This window comes from Girardinichthys multiradiatus, chromosome 9 (genome assembly GCF_021462225.1).
Source record: "Girardinichthys multiradiatus isolate DD_20200921_A chromosome 9, DD_fGirMul_XY1, whole genome shotgun sequence".
NCBI lineage: Eukaryota > Metazoa > Chordata > Actinopteri > Cyprinodontiformes > Goodeidae > Girardinichthys > Girardinichthys multiradiatus.
This window is the reverse complement of record NC_061802.1, coordinates 39,011,307-39,033,027: the sequence shown is the minus strand read 5'-3', so window position 1 is coordinate 39,033,027 and position 21,721 is coordinate 39,011,307. Positions and strand designations below refer to the sequence as shown.

General features: G+C 40.1%; 1 protein-coding gene across 3 annotated transcripts in view; it reads right to left on the bottom strand.

The window, feature by feature from the left end:
- LOC124874209 (cyclin-dependent kinase-like 5) overlaps positions 1–21,721 on the bottom strand; it is a 69,533-nt gene that overhangs the window by 10,670 nt on the left and 37,142 nt on the right. For 2 of the 3 annotated variants that reach the window (XR_007039721.1, XM_047375479.1), the window contains exons 4-15: positions 17,791–17,836; positions 17,485–17,621; positions 17,273–17,393; positions 16,682–16,741; positions 14,576–14,666; positions 14,268–14,457; positions 7,725–7,805; positions 6,677–6,843; positions 3,928–4,972; positions 2,964–3,069; positions 678–801; positions 358–463 (exon numbers count right to left, since the gene is read on the bottom strand). Coding sequence is in view for 2 of the 3 variants with exons in the window: in XM_047375479.1 (XP_047231435.1) it covers positions 358–463; positions 678–801; positions 2,964–3,069; positions 3,928–4,972; positions 6,677–6,843; positions 7,725–7,805; positions 14,268–14,457; positions 14,576–14,666; positions 16,682–16,741; positions 17,273–17,393; positions 17,485–17,621; positions 17,791–17,836 (2,274 nt within the window). In the remaining variant the exon portion in view is untranslated. Of the gene's footprint in view, positions 1–357; positions 464–677; positions 802–2,963; positions 3,070–3,414; positions 3,517–3,927; positions 4,973–6,676; positions 6,844–7,724; positions 7,806–14,267; positions 14,458–14,575; positions 14,667–16,681; positions 16,742–17,272; positions 17,394–17,484; positions 17,622–17,790; positions 17,837–21,721 lie in introns of all 3 variants that reach the window. The other variant, XM_047375480.1, reaches the window with a different exon arrangement.

The window sequence follows — 21,721 nt, the reverse complement described above, 5'->3', positions numbered from 1 at the left end:
TTCCTTATTTTTTACAACTGCCCAGTTTTACATATTTAAGGTTGCTGAATCTGTGTGGAATTACATATCCTATCAATATCAAAACATTAAAACTAAACAGAAGGAAATAATTTTCTTGATGCCAGGGAACCTTCTATAGGGGCACAAGGCTGGTGCCACATGTAAACATGATACATATAATAAACAATCTTTTGTAATTCTCTTAAAGTGCCACTAGAACAAACAATAAACATCTGGAAAGTAGTGGAGAAGATCCATCATGCAAACAGACAACTAGTTAGAAAAAGTTTTGAGGCTACATGCTTAAAACCTCCAAAAAGAAAATGTCTTTGAAGATTTGCTCAGGAGGAAACTTACCATTTGAGTTTTCTTCTTTTTCTTTTTTATTGCTCTAAAGAAACCCTGCTTCTCCTTTTCTTTGGATGGCTCATTCGCATTCAGGACCACAGTATCTGGGCCAGTCCTGAAAATAAAACAAAGAGCACAGAGGATTAAGTCCCAGCTGAGACATTTTTCAATTAAAAAATGATGCGACAACCTTTGCTAAACCCGCCATGTCATTTAGGGAGAATATAATTGAAAGTGACAGCATTGTTCTTACAATGGTAATAGTAAATTAATTTGTGTTGCTGTCAAACTATCAAGGTTTGGCAAATAAAGAATATATTCAAAATTACCAGGGGTCAAATGCAGGCTGACGCTTAGAGTGATTTGTCAGACTGCTGCCGTCCCCAGACAAGCCAGGGTCCCGGCCCTGGCCCCTGCTGTCGTGAAAAGAGTTGTCTGGCCTGGGAGATGGCACTGTTTGACAAAAAAAAAAGAAACACCACAAACAGATTTAAAAAAACTATTGTACGCAGGCAATGAAGATTTGTGCAAACCTTTAATTATTTAATTATTTAAATCACCAGCAATGCTGATGACTAGGTAAATGATCAATAGGTAAACTATGGAAACAACTGCTGAAACTTGACCACAGCTTAACGGTTCAATAAATAGCATTCACATAAACCACTGTCGTTTTTGAGGCTGCAGTTGTTTTTAATAGTAGAAGTCCACTTTGGTCTTGAGCCACTTTAAGACTAAGTGTTAGTTCCAGCTAATCTTGCTGGATGAAAACACCAACAGAGTTTTCTACTGCAGATAAAATAAGAGCTGCTTTTAATATGTTAACAGAACTATCCTTGCAAGAGAAATAATTGTCCTGTGGTTTATCCTAGAAGATGGAAGGTTCAATTATATTGCTAAGAAATGTGCTTTGTTCCACATTTTAATGAATCTGTTTAAATCTATGCATGGAAAATAAATTTTGCAGCCACATATCGGGGAAGATTCAGAAGATCTCCCTTAAACTTGCAAAAATGTTTAAATCTGTATCAATCCAAACAGTGAACCAATCATTGTCTGGTAATATGTCCCAGCAATCAGAACCATTGATGTTGTGCAGGAAGGTCTGAGATGCAATTTTAATTCACTCACAGAAAAAACTGAGACATCATAGAGCATACAGAAGAAAAAACAATCAAGGGACAAAAAGTGGTGATTCAACTTCCTCTCAGTTATACATCTGAGGCAAATGATCTAACTAGTACTGAGAAAACTATTGGTGCTTTGAGAAACTTTTATCTGTTAATTAGGCCTACATTTTTTTTATTTAAAGTGGCAGTAGATTATCAGACAAAATGATGAAATTACAACTTTCCCATTAACTTCCATGTTACCAGGTTTTTCTTGAAATGGCTACTTTTCAACACGTTAACAAACTGTGGTAATATATACCGATGACTAACTGTTCATTTTTTGCTATCACTCTTTGTCTCTGTGAAAGACATGGACTTGTATTTGGAACAAAGGGCAGATTGAAATAAAATTTGCCATGTAAACGCACCAACTCTGATCTGATCGAAGCTCAATTGTTTTCCGAGAGAGATGGGTGGTTTAAGCTGATCCACAATCCGAACCCCGTCCATGTAAACACTTGTTCCAGTCATCTCATTCTGATTAGGGCTAACTGACCTGACTGTGCCTGTGTGCCCTATGTCAAAGTGACGCATTTCCGCCTTTAGTGGCAAAACTTAGAGGGATGTTAATTTCCTTTCGCTATGTCATCCTGTAGCGCAGGAACAGCAATATCATGTGCTGCTGAGCCTGTAGCTTAACTATGGAAAGCAATGACACCTCAGCTGCTCTCAGAACCTGGTGTGGGTCCACTCTGGGTGCTGAGAACCAAGTCTTCAGCGTTTGTTGTTTTTTTTCAGCACAGGCAGAAGTACAATGGTGGTTTTAGGGAAATCTGACAACTGTGTATGTCAAAGTGCTCCTGTTCAAAAATAAGTGCATGTAAATGCACATCATGATCGGATTATTTGATTTTGAGCCCATATAAACTATGTATTGGGATCTATTTTTTGTGTTCAAGCTGAACTTATTTGAATCTGATCCAAACAATTTGCCATTCTAGACATAGCTACTGAGAGGTAGGATGTTTCTTCCCAAGAGAATATTTCTAACTTTAAAATGTTTCATGTTAGACTGCAGTTGAGTCAATAGCTCAAAAGTGATTATCAATGCTTATGGCCCATAAAGCCTTATTAGGTGACTTCTGAAGGCAACTTCTGAAGAGGGAGGAAAAAAATGCACGACACACTTTTGGCTTTATATTATGAAAGAATTTAGAAAATTATATCTTTTCCTCCTGCTTCACAGTTGTTGGTCTATTACATTCGTAAGATCTTACTAAAATACAAAGAGGTTTGTGGCTTTAATGTGAACAAATATGAAAACTTTTAAGGGGCACTAATACTTTTTGTCTTTTAACACAAATCTTAATAACAAGTCTGAAAGATATAGCAAGGGATGAAATTTGTTTAATTTTATAAATTTGGTCCCGAGTATCCTGATCTGATCTGCCATTTTTGCCCTCATGGTGCAGTGATAGAAATCCACAGCCTGACTAAACAAACCTCTGTAGAAGCTGCCCACCCTCCTTGGCATAGATTCACTGTAGATGTTGCGATTCTCCTTGGAGGAGCCTCCGTCTTCTGCTTGTTGGTCATGATATAGGCCAACCTGAGGGACAGGAGAAACAATAATCATATAAAGTCATAGACTGGCATTGCTGACCATGCTTCTCAACAGAAACTGTACCTCTATTTACCCAAAAGAGTGGAAAAGCATGTGGGGGAGTTTTTACCTACAACCACTGGTAATAACAAAACAGCTGCAGTGACAAACTTGACCGTGTTATCATAAGGAGGCACATTAGATGGAAGCAAAGCACACAGAGAAAAAAAGGCATCTGATGCAGAGAGAGAGAGAGAGAGAACAGTTCATGACAGCAGCATCCACCCACATCCGCTCTCTCAGAAGGCTGGATGTGGGTGGGGAATGGTGGGTGCAGGCAGAATGTCGGACCTCGCTTTTTTGCCGCTGTGTGTGAAAAGATGCGGCGTTGTCCCTTGTGGAGTCCCTTATTGGGGGTCTGCTGTGGGTGACCTCAGAGGGTGCCTGTTCGCTCTGTCAATGGAGACATGATGAAGCATGAAGACAGCTCAGCATCACAGCACATACAAACAAATACACACAAGCGCAAGCTGTTCATGCTGTTTGTGTATATAAATACACAGATAGCATGATTCATCCTACATCCTAACGAGAAAGCCAACATGTAATGTTTTTAGATTTAGTTGTTTTGATGGTATTTCTGTCTCTCCAATTAAGTGAGTCACCAGACCCAGCTTCAGTTCTAAGGACAAATCCTGATATTCTCAGATGCTGCAGGAATACATTCTGGCTGCTTTGTTGGGCAAATGGAGACCGAGTCAGAGTTACCCAACACAATCTGGTGTAGGCATCTAATATGATAAGATTACGTGGGTGCAGGCTATCCTTAGATTGAGAGAGGTTTGGTGTGGGCTGATCACTGACCCTGCTCATGTCATCTTCCCTGGAGGAGCTCCCGGAGTGGCGTGGCAACGTGCGGTGCTGAAGCTGAGGAGACAGGAGCTGGAGGCTGCTGGCCCTGGTGGGGATTCCCTGACCGACCAGCAGGCCCTCGTCTCCCCCGTGCGTCCTCTGGTGATCCCTCCGCACGTACATGGAGTGGCGATGCGGCCGCTGCTGGGAGGAGAAAGGGCTGGTGTATCCCTGACTGTAAGAGAGAGGGTCATGCGGGGCGGAGAGGGAGTGAGCGTGGCTCCTTTCCATGCTACCTTCCCCTGGATCCAGGGAATCGGGTGACTTCGCCTCCTCTGAGGCCTTATGACGGGTGGAGGAGCGTCTGTATGAAGAGTCCAGAGTGTTGCTCTCTCTGTCTGAGCGCATGCCTCCTCGGCCAGCTGAGCCAGGACCCAGCCTTTCTACTCTGCGGGACGCTGGGCTGCTTGGAGCCGTCAGGTCAAGACAGCTAGAAGGGAAGTAGCGTGATGTTGGCTCATCTGTGTACAGATGCACATCATTTAAGTTTCCCACTGACTTGGCATCGCTGAGCGTGCCATAACTCTTAGACAAGTTAAGGTAACCAAACTTAGAGGAGGACGACGTGGAGCTGTGGGACTCCTTGTGGTTGTGTCGACTGTGTTTGTCCCCTGACTGCAGCGTGTTGGTCTTCCCTTCCACAAAAGAGTGGCGGTTCTGTTGTGAGCGGAAGTTGGATTTGAGGTACTTGGCTCCGGGTCCATCCAGTACCTTAGCACCCAAATTCATCTCAAAGTCGCCTTTGTTCTTGGCCTCAGCAGGGCTGAGCAGATGAGGCAGGTTGCTGCTGGCCAGGTCCATGCTGCAGGCGGTGGAGTGGTTGAAGATCTGTGGCTGATAGTTCTTGGGATGCAGAGTGGGGCTGAGCGTGATGGCTGCAGACATGTTGCCGTTGAGAAAGCTGTCATTGCCTGGGAGGACATCTTCCTGTCGGGGTAAGCTGGAGCACTCTCTGGTGCTGGATCGGTGGCTTCCTGAGCTCTTTCCCCCATGGCTCCTAGATAAAAACACAGAGAAAAGGCAAAGTAAGCATCTAAATCTGCCGGCTGAAAGGTTTGGCATGCATTTATATTCTGCATGCTTTACTCCAACACCCTTAAATAAAATCTAGTACAATCAGTTATCTTAATAAGTCTCATAATTAGTAAACAGAGTCCACCGGTGTGCAATGTAATGTCACTATAAATACATCTGTTCTGTAAAAGCCTTAAAAGTATTATAGAGAACATTAGTGAACAAAAAGCAACACAAAGACCAAAAAACACAGCAACAGGCCAGGAAGAAAGATGTAGAGAAATTTAAAGCAGGATTAGGTTGTAAAACAAGACTTGAACATCCCACTGAGCTCTGTTCAATCCATCATTTGAAAATAGAAATGAAAAACCTACAGAATACATGGCTGTTCACCTAAACTGACAGGCTGGGAAGGGAGAGCATTAATCAGAGAAGCAGCTAAGATATCCATGGTAACTCTGGAGAGGTAGCAGAGATCCACAGCTCAGGTGGGGGAATCTGTAGACAGGACAAGTTAGTTGCACTCATACGGTGTACATTTTAAGACATCCTCTGTTCTCAGGAAAACATTATCAGACATCAGACCAAACGGCTTCAGACTTCTGACTAAAGGGTCTCAAAAAAAAGTCATCCCAAAAAAAAAAGTCTCAGACACTTGCGCTTCAGAGAGAAAAGTCTGCTGCAGGTGACGCAATCAACATGCTACGGTGGCCAAACGTAAGGTTAGTGACGTCACCAAAAAACAGTTCAGGCTCGTAACAACACCATGGTAGTGTACAGAGAAAAGGGAGTGCAACTTAAACTCATGGGTGGAGTTTAAGTTGCAAGAAGAAGGTCTACATTGGAAGAAAGCCTCATTTAAATTTTGCCACAAGCCATGTAGGGGACACAGCAAGAGGGTGCTCTGGTTAGATGAGGCCAAAGTTGTACTTTTAGGCCTATATACAAAATGCTATACAGTATGTGGCTGGAAACACAATGAAACATAGTGGTGGCAGCATCATTGTGTGGGGATCCTTTTTTCAAACAGGGAAAAGGGAAGAGTTGATCCTGGAAGAAAACATAATGACCACAAAAGACTTGAGACTTGGAGGAGATTTACCTTCCAGCAGCACAGCTACCCTAAACAAACAGCCAGTGGTACAACTGAATGATTCAGAACAAAGCATATGTATGTGTAGGAGCAGGCACAGTCAAAGTCCAGGCCTAAACCCAAGAGATAATATTTGGCAAAAGTTGAATATTTCTGTTCACAGATGCTCTCCATCCAATCTGACTGATCTTGAGCCAATTTGCAAAGAGGTATAGGCAACAATCTCAGTTTTTAGATGTGTAAAAGTGGTAGAGACATGAGCCAAATGAACGGCAACTGTTAATGCAGAGAAAGGTGGTTCTATAAAGTATAGAGTAGAGGGGGTTGCAAGGCCTTGCAATATATATTATTGATGGTAAAATCATTTAAGTTTGGGACATAAATGTGTGAGTTGTAACAAACTAAATCTAAAATTCGTCATGAGAGTGAAGATAGTCAGCTAAAATACTACATGACACTGACTACTGCAGATAAGGTTGTTGTTCGCAGATCGCAACCCTTCAAAACTGCAAAGAAAATAACATATCAATTAATGCAGCTGAACACCAGGGAGATGGGGACACATCTGAACCAACTACCGTGCCCCCTGCTGACCTGCTGGGGGTGGTGTTGTCGCCGTGGTGAGGCTTTCTCTTGGCCGAGCGTACGGGTGTAGGCGTGGGTGGGCCGGGCCGTTCCACCAGCCGCAGGGTCTGGAAGGCGTGATGGTTCAGGCACTGCTCTGTGAGGAAGCGCTCTGTCGGGTTGAGCAGGAGCAGGTTCTGATGCAGGAACACACAGAGAGACCCAATGAGTCCTTCAAACACTCCGCACACCAAGACCTCACAAACAAGCTGAAACATCCAGTCATGCAGTTATGAGTCATCTTCGTTATCATGCTGCTGCCTCACCTAACTGTGTCTTACAGTCACCAAACAGGCCAGACATTAAACATGATTTATGAAATTTTCTTTTTTCCTATCAGAATTATTGTGTTTAATAACCAATCTCTGTATTCTTTAATAAAACCTGAATCCTGTAGAAGTATCTCAAAATAACACTATGGTTTGTGAACTCGTATGGCTTTGTTTTGTTTTCACATAACTAAAACTTGCTGTGGCAGCAACTTTTCTCACCAAAGACTCACAGAGAAGTCAACTCTTTGCGAGCCATGCAGCAGCTAGGTAGCAGGAATTAGCAAAGATAGTTTGTCAAATAAATGTTTGATCACGTCTCCAAAGGTCGATTATTAATGAGGGTGATGTGCGTCCTCTGTGAAGTCAGTCCTATGGTGACATTGTGTTAGCAGTGAGTCACTATCTGCTGAAAAAAGCACAAGTGCAAAATCACAGCCCACACTCTTGACATGGAGCTCCTGTTTACAGTGCAGACGCAGCAATAACAGCAGGGCCAGCACCAGGATATGAGCCGAGAGATGCCGAAGCAGTGAGGAGGCATCATGCAGTCACGATGTAAACACCAGCACAAGGATCTGGTTATTAGATGCCGTATTAATGAAATTTGGGATTTTTTCTTTTGCTTTTTGATATGTTTGTAAGGAGAAATTGACTGAAACTGGCAAAGAAGGGAATACAAAAAAGCTAAAAATAAACCTAACAGCTCAGCAAGGCAGAATTGATTTTGCCAGCCCTTTGATTCTTACCTTCAGCAGATCCAGCAGGCCTCCACCGATGATCCCCAGGTACCTTCGCTCCAAGGTTTGGGGGTGGTTTACCGCAGGAAACTAAGATATTGGCAGAAAATTTTATTTTCAGACTGTTATTTGTAACTACTGACTGAAAGCTTTAAAGACAAGTAATCTAATTAGTAAGTAACAAAACAACACCATGGACCATTGATTTACTAACAATTGGACTCAATACTTTGGTAAATTTCTCTCCTTTTTGGATATTTAGGAAAGTGTAGGCTTATACAGAAAAAAAAAACATTGTATTTGTAGGATACAAATATCACACTCTGACCAAAAAAGTTGAAAATGCCTTTATTATGACATTAGACCTGAACAAATGTTTTATTCCACAGACTGTTCTCCTGTGATTGTCTTCAGTGACTGTGAAGCTGCTATGATAAACAGTTCATTTACATGCATGTTACTACATGTCAAATAATGTTCTTTAAAGTAATGATATTTTCTTATTAGCCAAAAACTATGGGGTAAGAACGCTGTCAAAAACAATGAGTATGTAAAGACGGAAATGTGTGCATATTAGTCAATAATTGTGCATAAGTAAAATCCAAAAGAGGTATATTTTATCTGTAAGAATACAAAATAAAATGTTACAGCTTCAAGAAATTACAAACACAACGTTCAAGTTTACAGTTGTGGTTTATTCTTTATGAATACAATATGCTGTAACAGTTTGTGAATACGATTTATTTTCTATGAGAATACAAATTTACATCAGCGACTTGGCGTCACGTGATCTCAGGCTCAGAATATAGTGGGTGGAGTTATACAATGATGTACAGTAGGTGGCAGTATGGACCTCTGAATTTGTTGCGAACCGCCAGCAGAAGAAGAGAAGAAGAAGCAGCAGCACTAGCGCCAAAAGAACGGACCAAGAGCATTAACGACATTAAGACATATATAAACTTTTTAACATTACCTGGCTTTGTACCGTAGTTTCTTGGTCCGTTCTTTTGGCGCTAGTGCTGCTGCTTCTTCTTCTCTTCTTCTGCTGGCGGTTCGCAACAAATTCAGAGGTCCATACTGCCACCTACTGTACATCATTGTATAACTCCACCCACTATATTCTATAATTTAGTTTTGTATTTCATAAAAATAGGAACAATGCTTTATTTATAATACTCTTGATTTCTTCCCTATCTCCCCTCTGTTCCTAATATTCCTTTTAGACTGAATTACCTCCCATTCCGGCACTACGTTTAATGGCGGTGAGGAGTGTGACAGCGCATGCGCAACGCGAATCGAACTACGCTCCACTAACCAGCCTGAGATCACGTGACACTGTGGAAGCAAATCGTTACCATATTTCAAATGAAGAAGCATTTTCAGAAATGCTTTTTCATTTTAAGAATGTGGCTGCATTGTTTGACTCATAAATGAAATTAGTTTTCAATCATCCTATTTGCATTTTAATTTTCTTCTTCAAGACTGCTCATTCTTTCACTTAATTAAAATGAAAAAGAAAAAGACATCTGAGATTTATTTTTGAAAATGTACCCCAGCAAATAGATACCAAAATTCAATTTGAAATGTAAAATTTGAAAATGAAAAAGCATTTCCAGAAATGCTTTTTCATTTTAAGAATGTGGCTGCATTATTTGACCCATAAATAAAATTAGTAATCAATCATCCTATTTGCATTTGCATTTTCTTCTTCACGACTGCACATTTTATGCCATAATCAAAAAGAAAACAAAGCAGACATTGCTTTTTCGTTTTCGTGGTCTGCCCGCAAAGTACTGCCCAGAATTCGAAAACGAAAAAGCATTCCGAGCTGCGGGCGCAGCAGAGTGACGTCAGCAGCCGCTCTTCCTCAGCTCCCTGCTGACCGAGCTACCCATCTTGTTCAGTAGGGGGCGCTGTGCACGTCTGCATTGCATTACATTGCAAACGTGCCGAGAAATTGATTGAATTGCAGCAGGGCCGAGCTCAATTTGTGGCAGTGGCAGGCAGAACTGGTAGTTCCGGTGGCAGGCTGTGGCAGTTCCGCCACAGCCTGCCACCGAAGCTGCCACCGGAACTGCCACAGCCTGCAGCAGGGTGGCACGGAATTCCGCGAGGATGCCAGAAGGTGCCAGACCGGCCGTAAAAGCTTGCCAATGCGGTTGCCGCTGTTTTTGTGGAAGCTGTTGCTGATTATTGGCAAATGGGACGTCATTATTGTTATAGCCTGTTACCTTTACATAATGATTTCATTATTGATTATTATTTAATAAACAGCTTTGGACCCATAACATAAGGTGATTGTATTTACTTGACATGGAAAATAAATAGCACTATGTTTATGTGTGACGTGTTGAAAGGATGACGATTTATTGCACAAACAGCCGGTTTATTATAGAGCACGAGCGGCTATTCTGAATCGTCACTCACAGAAAAATATAAATAAATGCTTAAAAACACGCTGGATGTCCCGGGCCATGAGGATGCCACCGGAACTACCAGTTCTGCCTGCCACTGCCACAAATTGAGCTCGGCCCTGCTGCAATTCAATCAATTTCTCGGCACGTTTGCAATGTAATGCAATGCAGACTTGCACAGCGCCCCCTACTGAACAAGATGGGTAGCTCGGTCAGCAGGGAGCTGAGGAAGAGCGGCTGGTGACGTCACTCTTCTGCGCCCGCCGCTCGGAATGCTTTTTCATTTTCGAGTTCTGGGCAGTACTTTGCGGGCAGACCACAAAAACGAAAAAGCAATGTCTGCTTTGTTTTCTTTTTGATTATGGCATAAAATGTGCAGTCGTGAAGAAGAAAATGCAAATGCAAATAGGATGATTGATTACTAATTATATTTATGGGTCAAATAATGCAGCCACATTCTTAAAATGAAAAAGCATTTCTGGAAATGCTTTTTCATTTTCAAATTTTACATTTCAAATGGAATTTTGGGATCTATTTGCTGGGGTACATTTTCAAAAATAAATCTCAGATGTCTTTTTCTTTTTCATTTTAATTAAGTGAAAGAATGAGCAGTCTTGAAGAAGAAAATGCAAATGCAAATAGGATTATTGATAACTAATTTCATTTATGAGTCAAACAATGCAGCCACATTCTTAAAATGAAAAAGCATTTCTGAAAATGCTTCTTCATTTGAAATATGGTAACGATTTGCTTCCATAGACACCAAGTCGCTGATGTAAATTCGTATTCTCATGGAAAAGAAATCGTATTCACAAACTGTTATAGCATATTGTATTTATAAAGAATAAACCACAACTGTAAACTTGAACTTTGTGTTTTTGTAATTTCTTGAAGCTGTAACATTTTATTTTGTATTCTTACAGAGAAAATATACAACACCTCTTTTGGATTTTACTTATGCACAACTATTGACTAATATGCACACATTTCCTTCTTTACATACACATTGTTTTTGACAGCGTTCTTACCCCATACAAAACCCAGTAAGCTGAAGACAGCCCTGTTATTTTCCCTTACTAAGAATATCTTAGAGATAACCTGAGATGACCAGACTGTGCCACAGAAACCACAACCTTCCAGCTTCAGAAAAACGTTCTCAGGCAAATAGAGCAGAGTGAGAGAAAGAGAGAGAGATAGAGAGAGAGACAGGACTCGGAGCAAAAGCCAAGCTGGTTCCATGAAGTAAACAACGTCTGACCCAACTGGAGGTACTCCTGTTCTGTTCTATCCAAGTACTTTCTGGCATCAGGACCTGCCGAAAAAGGCCTTCCTCTGTTTGAATCCTTTTCCATCCTTTCCAAATTTTCCCTCAGCCTTAAGTCAGGTATTGACAATCCAAGTTATACATGAGAACCTCAAGTTCACCTTTCTGAAGGAGAGAAATGTTGATAGATTCTTTCGGTAAAGTTAAACCTTCAATAAGCTCATGATAATTAGAAACACTCATTCTCAATTCCCCTCACGGCCTCTCTTAAATTAGTTAGCTCTCATACTTGTTTCTCTTCTATACTAATTTTATCTTTGGAATAGATTACTGTGATTAATAAGTTAATAATTATTGATTATATAACTGATTAGATCCAATATAACCATTAAATTTACAACTGAAGTGTTAATGTAATTCTGAGAAAAAATATATTTCCATAATATATTCCTCCCATTTCTTTATATGAATTATGCACTTCTGACTCCTTGACAAGGAGAATTTACTCCTTCACAGTTCAGGTGAGACTGATCTGAATTTTAATGGAAAATATAACAAAATAACTGCTCAATTGCTACAGTTAATGATTCACCTTTTATGAGGCATTATTCTTTCAATACATATTAAAGATCAATCTGGCAAGATAAAAATTAATATGTAAACACCTCTTCAAGTTACTGTGCTGTTTTGGCTGTGTGTGTTTTTTAAAGTATTTTGTCACTTGTGGCTGATCAACAGCTGTCTGAGCAGAGGATTCATGCCCCTTGTGTTAGGCTCAGTGCAGCGTAGGACCCCGGAATGCAGACTAGCAGGCAGCATGACGGTAAGTGAAAAAGATTTAATGAATAAAAAACAAAAACTCACTCATGGAGGAGTCAGGAACCAAAACAATAAACAGGCAGGCAAGACAGGCTTGGCGTGAACAAACGGACACAGGTGACATGATCTGAACAACAAGATATGAGCATGATATGAAAAATGTTTCCACGAGGAATAAACAGGACAGGTGTGTATATATGGAGTGTGTCCAGGTGAAACAAGAAGACAGATTAACTAGGTGCAGGTGAACCGAATAAAGATAATTAACAGACAGAACACAACGTGACAGAACTTCAAGGATACAAACAAATAGAAATCTAACTAGAAAATCATGAAACCAAAGCATAACCACAAGCTCAATCCAAGAACACAACTTAGCAAAACATGAATACAAAAACTAAAGCATGACCAGGAAAAGAAACAGAAACATGATTCAAAAACTGTGAGAAGCATATTTGAAAAAAAAAAAAACAGAAACCAAACAACCCCAAATCATAACACCTTGAAGATTTTCAAATTATGCCATGGCAGGAACAAATTTTAATGAATGTTATTAGGATTTCACATAAGCCAGCAGAAACATACCTGGAAAGCGGATGAAAAGGGATATATATTATGTTTTCAGACCCCATGTTTTCACTGTAATGACAGATGAAAGACTTTACCAGCTTTACAGGTAGAAACATTTTGCCAATTCTTTTTTGCAACACAGCTCCACTTCTGTCTCTGTCTGAAAACATTTGCAGGTTTTCTTCCAGGTTTGCCTGTATTTAGCTCCATCCACCATCTCTGAGCAGCTTCCATGTTCTTGCTGATGAAAACCATCTATGATGCTGCCAGCTGCATGTTTCACTATGGGGACAATGTGTCCATGTCGATGTGCAGTGTTTTATTCTTATTACTCTTCCATCAAGTCAGATTTATTCATTTGCATGACTATTAGATGTCGTGTCAATAGATGCTCCCACCTGAGCTGTGCATTTCTGCAGCTCCTCCAGAGTCATTATGTTCTGTTAAGTTTACTGGCATCTGAATTTATTACTATGTATAAATCTTCTCTGTGTACATTTTAGAGGTACGTCATGCAAGCCGATGAATGCTGCTAAAAATGTTTTTAAACACAATCATAGAAAACGTCACAACTGTGAGTGCGTCCCACATCCAGAAGCTGTTCTTTTCAAATCACATATTTCTACAGAAAGCACCAGCAGATGGCCAGAACATCCATCAAACATCCTGTGTTTCTGGCTACTTTTTCTCATTTTACAAACACTTTGAATGTTTGAATTAAAAGCAATTCCCTTTTTGCATTTTCTTAATCTTATCCTGATGTTAAGATAATTGGAATGCAGGAAAGGGGCTTAAGAGCAAATGTCCACCGATAAGTTAGGCTAACAGACTAAATGTGTGGGCATATATTCAAATGACAAACAAGCACAGAAATGTTTTGGAGGGAGGGACTTGTTTTCATTCAGCCAGCACTAATAATGCTGGATCTCAACGTCAAACACATGCTTGAGTTACCGGAATGAAGCAGAAAAGCAACATATGTATTTATGAGCTGAAATTAAAACTAAATACAGAATCCACATGATAAAAATATTCTGCATCCATGCGTTTAAAGTAAAATATGACTTTATTTTTGTAGATTGCTTTTAGGAAAAACATCACTTTTTTAGAGGAGCAGTTTGAAAATTAATAGAAACAAACTCTGTTGCAGGCAGAAAAGGGAAGAGAAGGAAAGGACGACAGAGGTTTGATGAACCACCATCCTGCCACATAAGACTTATCACAATCTTTCTTCACAGTGCATACAGGATACATGATACACGATGAGTCATTGTGATCCAATCAGTCACGGCACAGAAAACTCAGCCAGAAAAAAAGGAGAGAGCATAGAGACATCGCAGAGAAGGAAAATAAAAAAAATGAGGAAGCAAAAAGAAGATGGTGGGAGACAACGAAGTTGAAAGTGTCAAACTAAAAGCAACAACAAAAGCAACCTGACAAAAAAGCTCGGCAGGTTTAGGGTTGGAGTAAAGAGTGTGATGTTACCCTCAGTCCGTGGAAGCGAGGGTTGTTATAGAAGAGCTTCATCTGCTCTGGAGGCAGAGGTCCCAACACTTTCTGGATGGTGAAGAGCTGATCGATCTCACTCTCTCCTGGGAACAGGGGCTGCCCGTCACTCAGCTCTCCTAAGATGCACCCCACTGACCACATGTCAACTGCCTTCCCATAAGGAGCCCTGCCACCATGGATTTAAAGGGTTGGTAATGAAGATAGGGCATAACAATGACTAATCAAACGAGATGTCAGTTCAGTGACTAGATTGCTGAACAAAGCTAATGAGACAGCGGGTGTACCCGAGCAGGAGTTCTGGAGAGCGGTACCATCTAGTAGCCACATACTCCGTGTAATTGGCGTCAGTCCCTTCAGAGAGATTACGTGCAAAACCTGCAAAGTGAAGACATAGTGAGCAATGTCATATGAAAAATTTGATATGCTCTACGCACAGATAAGTCACAAAAAAGGACACAAGATCAGGTTCTCCTTCAGTGCTAATAAGTGAGGAAGTGAGATATAAAGTAAATGACAAAAATAAAACCTGCACTGATATTAAAGATAGGATTGCCTAAATTGGGATTGCATTTCAATTGCATGTACATTTCGACCCACAAGGGTTAAGAACATTTACAAGATCAGATGTTGAGAGTTATGGTTCATATTTTACATTTTGGTGGATTACAATCATAAACTTTATCGGGGTTTAATGTGATAGACCAACACAAAGTAGTGTATAACTGTGAAGTGGCCGTAAAACGATACATGGTTTCAAAATTGTATTAAGAGGTAATGGATTCATTTGTATACAACCCCCTTGACTCTGATATCCTTAAATAAAGTCTGGTGGAACCAAAGATTTTCAGAGGAGAAGGAGCCAAGAGGCCAATGGTAACTCTGGAGGATCTGCAGAGATCTACAGCCCAGGTGGGAGAGTCTTCTGTCATTTTGCAAAGACAAATTGGAAATTTCTTCAGTATCTAGAGCTGCAAAACTTGTATAGCCATAAAACCAAAAGCCCATAGCTTTAACTGCATGAAAACGTGGTTCTATAAATTATTGACTCTTTTTGGATTTTTATTAGTAAAAAAATACTGAAATCCATGTATCAATTTCCTTCCAAGTCACAATTATGCACTGCTTTGTGTTGGTCTATCACATCATATTCCAATAAAGTAAATTACAGATTGTGGCCTTAACATGACAAAATGTCAAAACATTCAAAGGTTATGAATAGTTTTGAATGGCACCATAGGAAAAGAGATTGAAACCGCTCTAAGTTCTGCATTTACAAAACAAATACAGTAAAATTATTTGGGCACAAATACTGAAGATCACTAATGAACACGCTTTCTCTCATCCGTTTCACTTTGAATGAGCAACAGAGAACCCCTACCACCTGAGCCACCGTCGCCCAAAAGGTAACCAAAAGTTGCCAACCGATCTGCATATGGGTGTATGAATGTGTGTGCATTAGTGAGCGCAACTGGCTGAATGTGGCGCTGGTCTAAAGAGCTTTGAGTGATCGGTGTGACTAGAAAAGGTCTATATGAATTCACTCTATTTGCCATTTTTAAAATTATCTTTAAAAATAAAAGGTTAAAAACCCAAAGCAGACTAGAAAACAAAAGAAGAAGAAAAAAACTAAATAACTGACATTTTTGCTGGTCCAAAGCAAGGGTAAAGGAGGATGTTAAGAGTTGTGGCATTAAAAACAAAACTCAACAGAATTCATTTATAGTTCCAAATATATTGAGGGTGTTTGTTGTGTCTCTCCTACAGCGTTAGGATTACCTGCCGAAGGCCAATCATGCATATTCCATGATGATGGCATCTAGCGACCTATAGAAACCTTTAGGACAATGAAAAGCTATTTTCTTCACTGAAGAATTGGTAAGAATTGGTATTCTGGAAGCTTGCTGGTCTCAACACACATTAAAAATGACACTGAAGGAGAACAGGGGCACAAACATGAAACATGAGCAGCGGAGACTGATTGCCCTATGTCTGTTCTCTCAATCCCTTTGGCTGACACAGAGCAAACAGCAGACCTTCAGTCTTTCACTCCAGATTGCCTGCATCATGTTAGCTTCGCTATGTTTTACATCCCCCCCCCCGCTTGTTGTGGTGCCACAAGACTGAATCAAAGCTTGGTTAAGTTCCTGTTTCCCCAACATGTTTCATTAATTGAGATGAGAGAAGAAAGCACTGGAGCAGTGTGAGAAGCAGTGGAGAGGGTTGCATGCAGAGCTTTAGATAACAAGATGAAGCTCGCCTGGTCTCCTCAAGTATTGATACAAGCCAAATATAGTTTCTGTTGAAAATACTCTTTTTTACATCACAGCTCTTACTGTTTGGCAATGTTTTCTGCAGCTGTACCAACATGAGGACTAAACAGAGGGTCTCACCAAAGTCACACAGCTTGAGGATGTCATCAGAACTGATGAGGAGATTTTCAGGCTTTATGTCTGAAGAAAAAGAAAACAGACCGGGAATAAGCTGACCGGGGCATTCACATTACTTCACTGCTTGCATCAACTTCTGCCACCACAGATTTATCTCATTCAAAAGAAAAAATTGCATTGTTTGTCTTCATAGAAAAAAAAACAGCAGTAAAAATGCACAGATTGCAGCCGGCTAAACTACAGCCTTTGGATGCCTGCTCTGTTGCTTCTGTGCCAAAGGCTCACATGGGCCATCTGGTTTCCTGATCTGCTGCCAGCAATTGACCAAAAGCTTAATTTGTGAACAATATAAAACACTGTCATATTCCATCAGCTAACCTTTTCAAACTAGAATGCAATGAAGAACTACAATGCATTCTGAAATTTACACAGTTCAGTTGTACAGTTTTACAGATTGTGGTCTACTCTCTGGATGCTTCATGAGCATCTTTCAGCCTGGAGGGGCTTTTCGCTGCCTCATTACCAGTGCCACCCTGTGTGCTTCTATTATGTGTCCGGATTAAGTTTAAAACATAAGGTGAATGTAGGTATTACCTCTGTGAACAATGTCATGCTTATGGCACCAGTGAATAGCTTTGATTAACTGGAAGATGTAGCTGCGCACTTTGTCGGTCGGGACACCAGTGGGTAACTCCTCAAGCAGCTCAAGCATATTCTAAAAAAGAGCAAAGTAATCAAAAACAGCATCAGAACAGATCCAGTGGACCTATACATATAAAGGGCTTGTGTCATTTTTAGAAACCTACCTTCTCCACATACTCGAAAACAAGATAGAGCTTCCCTCTTCTCCGGAAGGCCTCTTTGAGCTCAACAATATTCTCCTGCTTGAGGGTACGGAGCATCTTAAGCTCCCGTAGTGTTGTTTCCTTAACCTCCTCATTTTCTGCATGAGGATGAGACAGAGGAAACAAATCCATTGCATAGCAGAGTTTCCATGTCAGGGATAAATATTCAATGTGAGCCAAATCAAACAAAGTAATGGACTGTTTTACAATAACAATGAAAAATGCTCTCTTATGAAGACTCTTTACTGGAAATGAGAACCTTCTTACCTTCACTGTCCTTGAATTTCTTAATAGCCACAATTTCATTGGTTTCCTGCATTAAAAAGAAAATACAGTCTGTCAGAAATCTATGCTGTTTTTCCCTGCAAATGCCATATATAGTTACAAGGATGTTGAAATAAATACAAACAGCGCAACATACTTAGCAACTGTTTTTTTACTAGCATTCATTCTAGTAGATCTAATGATTACATTGAAATGCAACCACTACACATTCTGAAAATAATTAGTGAAGTCCAATCCAATTCTTTGCATTGGCCTAGGGTTCCAATCAAAAATTGCTATTGAAGACCCTGACAAAACTGAATTATCGATACTGGATTTTGGTCTAGCACTTTATGTCACCTGCACCCTTAACGAGCAATAAAAAAAGACTGTATTGGCTGTAGTAGCCTTTTTGCCTGTTTTTGTCATGGGACCTGCTCTGCACACACTGCTTAGACAACAGCCAGCGCAAAGGGCAAGCTGCACAGAGGTCAGCTGAAACAGTGTTCATTAAGTTTTATGACGTTCAAAGCATAACATGACTCATGTGCCTTTGAAGGAGCAGCCCAGCAAATGGTTTATTGCATGGCAGACGTCTACATTTGCCACCAAGATTACACATAGTATGACCCAGAATTTCATGTTCCGCTCCAGAGTGCATGTACAGTGAAAAAAACAAACAAACAGCTGTCTGGTTTAATGTTTCCTTTTAAAATGTTCTTTAAAATCTTTTCAGGCCGTTTCTTTTTCAAAAACACCTGATGCACAGATTAAAACGGTTAAACAGATGTTGCTTTACATAAAAAGATCACTTGCATGCATGAAATTGGTGCCACTGGTGCAGTTTAATGACTCGCAGAAGAAATGTGGCACAGAAACAGAATCAGTACACTGGGAGCTAATGGCACAGTTATGTATGAATAATTCCTGTTATAGGTATGCCAGACATAAGGTACTAATCAGCAGTATGCCACTCTCATCTAAAGTCACTTCTTGTTATCAGTTCATAAAATTCTGTGCCCAACCGACAGCAGCCCCGTTTCTCGACATGTCCTACTTAGAAATGGTATTTCTGCCTATTGCTGTGAGCTGTGCTCCAGTTCAACACTCCACCCCTCCAACCCCCCTCCAAAGGAAGCCAAAGGCAGCATTGCACCGCTCCAACTCGGATCATGGAGAACAGAGTGCCCTCCTATCGGCTCTGAGAGATATAAGACGACGCACTGCAGGGTCAGAGCTTCATATGCATCACTCTACTGTCTTTATGCAAGCCAGACTGAGTGAAGAAATGAGGAACAGCACTGACTAAATAACCCGTGTTTTCTCAAAACGTTGCTCACTAACAGAGAAAAAATAGACTTCCTCAGTAGGTAACAAGCAATTAAGATTTATGTATACTCTTGCAGCACAACATGGCTGAAAGGAAATCTTTACTTGGACCATATTATGAACTGTGTTATAAGGGTACAGCACACAATTTATTAAAAAAGAAAATAACACATCCCAATTTAATAAAGTACCTCAGAGAGCATTTTCTAGCTTTATTAATCTCCAAAACCTTCCATCAATAAACACATTAAATGTGACTAAAGCCAAAGCTAATAATGATGAAGGTGATATATATATAAAGTGAATTAATCGTTGCAATTTCAGTAAGAGAGAGGACTGAACACTTGTTGAGATCTGAGATATGAGAGGGAAAACTGAAAGTTTGTGTTCATACAGTATAAAAGTGCTGGCTGATTTATTTAGTACAAATGTTGGGTTAATGCTGCCAAGAGAAAAGTTGGGTAATTTTAACCAGATTTTTGGCAAATATTTGTGATCCAGTTTGTTGGGATGGAAAAGAAACCAGAAGGAGCCTCATTATTCTAAACAGATGACTATTTTGAAACAAGACCTCATCTGACTTCACCGAACATGTTCCACAGGATCAAATAAGACAATGGAAGATGGTTAAATAATGATGTGTAATACTGTGTTAATGATTTTAGTTTACACTAAAGAAGCCGTTTGTTCATTTAAAGCCTGAAATAGATTGTCTCAAACCATTCTTGCAGCCGAATAGCATTAGAAAGTTCTGACACAGATGTTGGTACAACATTAAATTGGCAGGAACTGGAGTGTTAATGTCATTGATATGTATTACTGGATTATACATCACTCCACTACCGCATAACACACGTTCGCCATTGCTATGCATTGAGGCAGGACTGCTGCAGAAGCAGCGTTTGAAGTACACAAAACTGGTTCTTTTTAAAAGCCAAAAAAGTTATATACAATGGCAAATTGCTTTGACAGTTTGACTTGAATTCAATTGAGATATAATTAACATGAAATTTAATAATTCTAGAACAGATAAGCGACATACACGGGTATGCCATGAAAAGTAGTACAGTGTATGAAATACTAAAACAAAACATTTTACATGATAAAATAAAGATTAAATGAAATAATATAATACAGCGATTTCATTAATTAACATACAGTAATTTCTTAGTGGAGTTTATGAAGGGTACACAGAATTTGAATTCCAGGACATTTTAGCATTAAACAAATATTTTTTTTCAGATTCTGTTTGTCGACATGGAACAGAGCCTTTGGTCCTGCCCCTCACCGACAGCAGAGCGAGCCAGGCCAGCGGGCCTAGGTGACTGGACTCATGAACTCTTTTAATATATCAACTTAGAAATTCTAGCATCAAGGCCAGAAATCAACAAACTGATACAATGGTAACAACTATGCAGCTTGAGCTGTTAAAAATCAATTGACAGCATGGTGATCTTTATAGCACAGTAGGTATACCTGTCAACGCTATAATGCACAGTTTCCACGCTGTTTATAAATTTATGTTAAGGGAGAATACATATTTTCCAAACAAATGGATAAGAAATAAGGGCGCGATGATCATTTTTGTGATAGACGCATGATCATCCTGCATCGGAATGTTCTTTTCATGTCGAAACATTTTGCCTAGTACAAGCTAGAGCTAGCTATATACAACATTCACACTTTGACGACAACATTGGTCATAAAGCCAGTCTTACGTTTAGCTTCAGACCATCATCAGCAGGTAAGGTGGGTGAAGTGTCTTGCCTAAGGACACAACGACTGAGATGGACGAAGCGGGGGTTCAAACCAGCAACCCACCAGCAACAGGATGAACCCCTACCACCGTCACCTTTTTGATTTGAATGGATATCAAAGCCTGCTGATGGTAGTCAGAGGGCTCAGTGGCATCGACTGTATGGCAGCCCGGCTTCTGTGAGTCTGCCCCAGTGCAGCTGTGGCTACATTGTAGCTTACCACGGCCAGTGTGTGATTGTGTGTATGAATAGGTGGATGACTGATTGTAGCGTAAAGCGCTTTGGGGTCCTCGAACCTAAATGTCCTGCGCTATACAAGTGCAGGCCATTTACCATTTATATCAAAGTAGAATTAGACTTTCTACATTGCAATAATATAATAATTGTACACAGAATCAATTCTGCTGTAGTTTTTGATGACTGCCTAAGCTTTTAGTGTGGAGATTAGCTTGATAATCAGATGTCTTCGTTTGTTCATGGCTACTTTTTTGTAAGAGTAACCATGTAGTATTGCTAAGCTCCTCAAATTATTAAAGATGGCCAAAACCCTTTTTTAGAAAAAGCCCTCTGTTGAGGTCACCAAAAACACAAAATTCCTTTGATTCATGGTCAAAAACTGTGTCGGTACATTTCTGTTTTTATTGGATCATTAAAGGGAAGATAATCAGTATGACACAACCTTAATGTCTCAGGTTTGACTCCTCACATAAAGAACCAAGGCTCACCTTTACAGAATACCAACTAAACCACACAGCTGGTGATAACAAATGTTCAGAGACCCCATGAAACCAGTTTCTTTGCTTCAGTTCACAGCACATTACATCATCCATGTATAATAGTTTATGCAT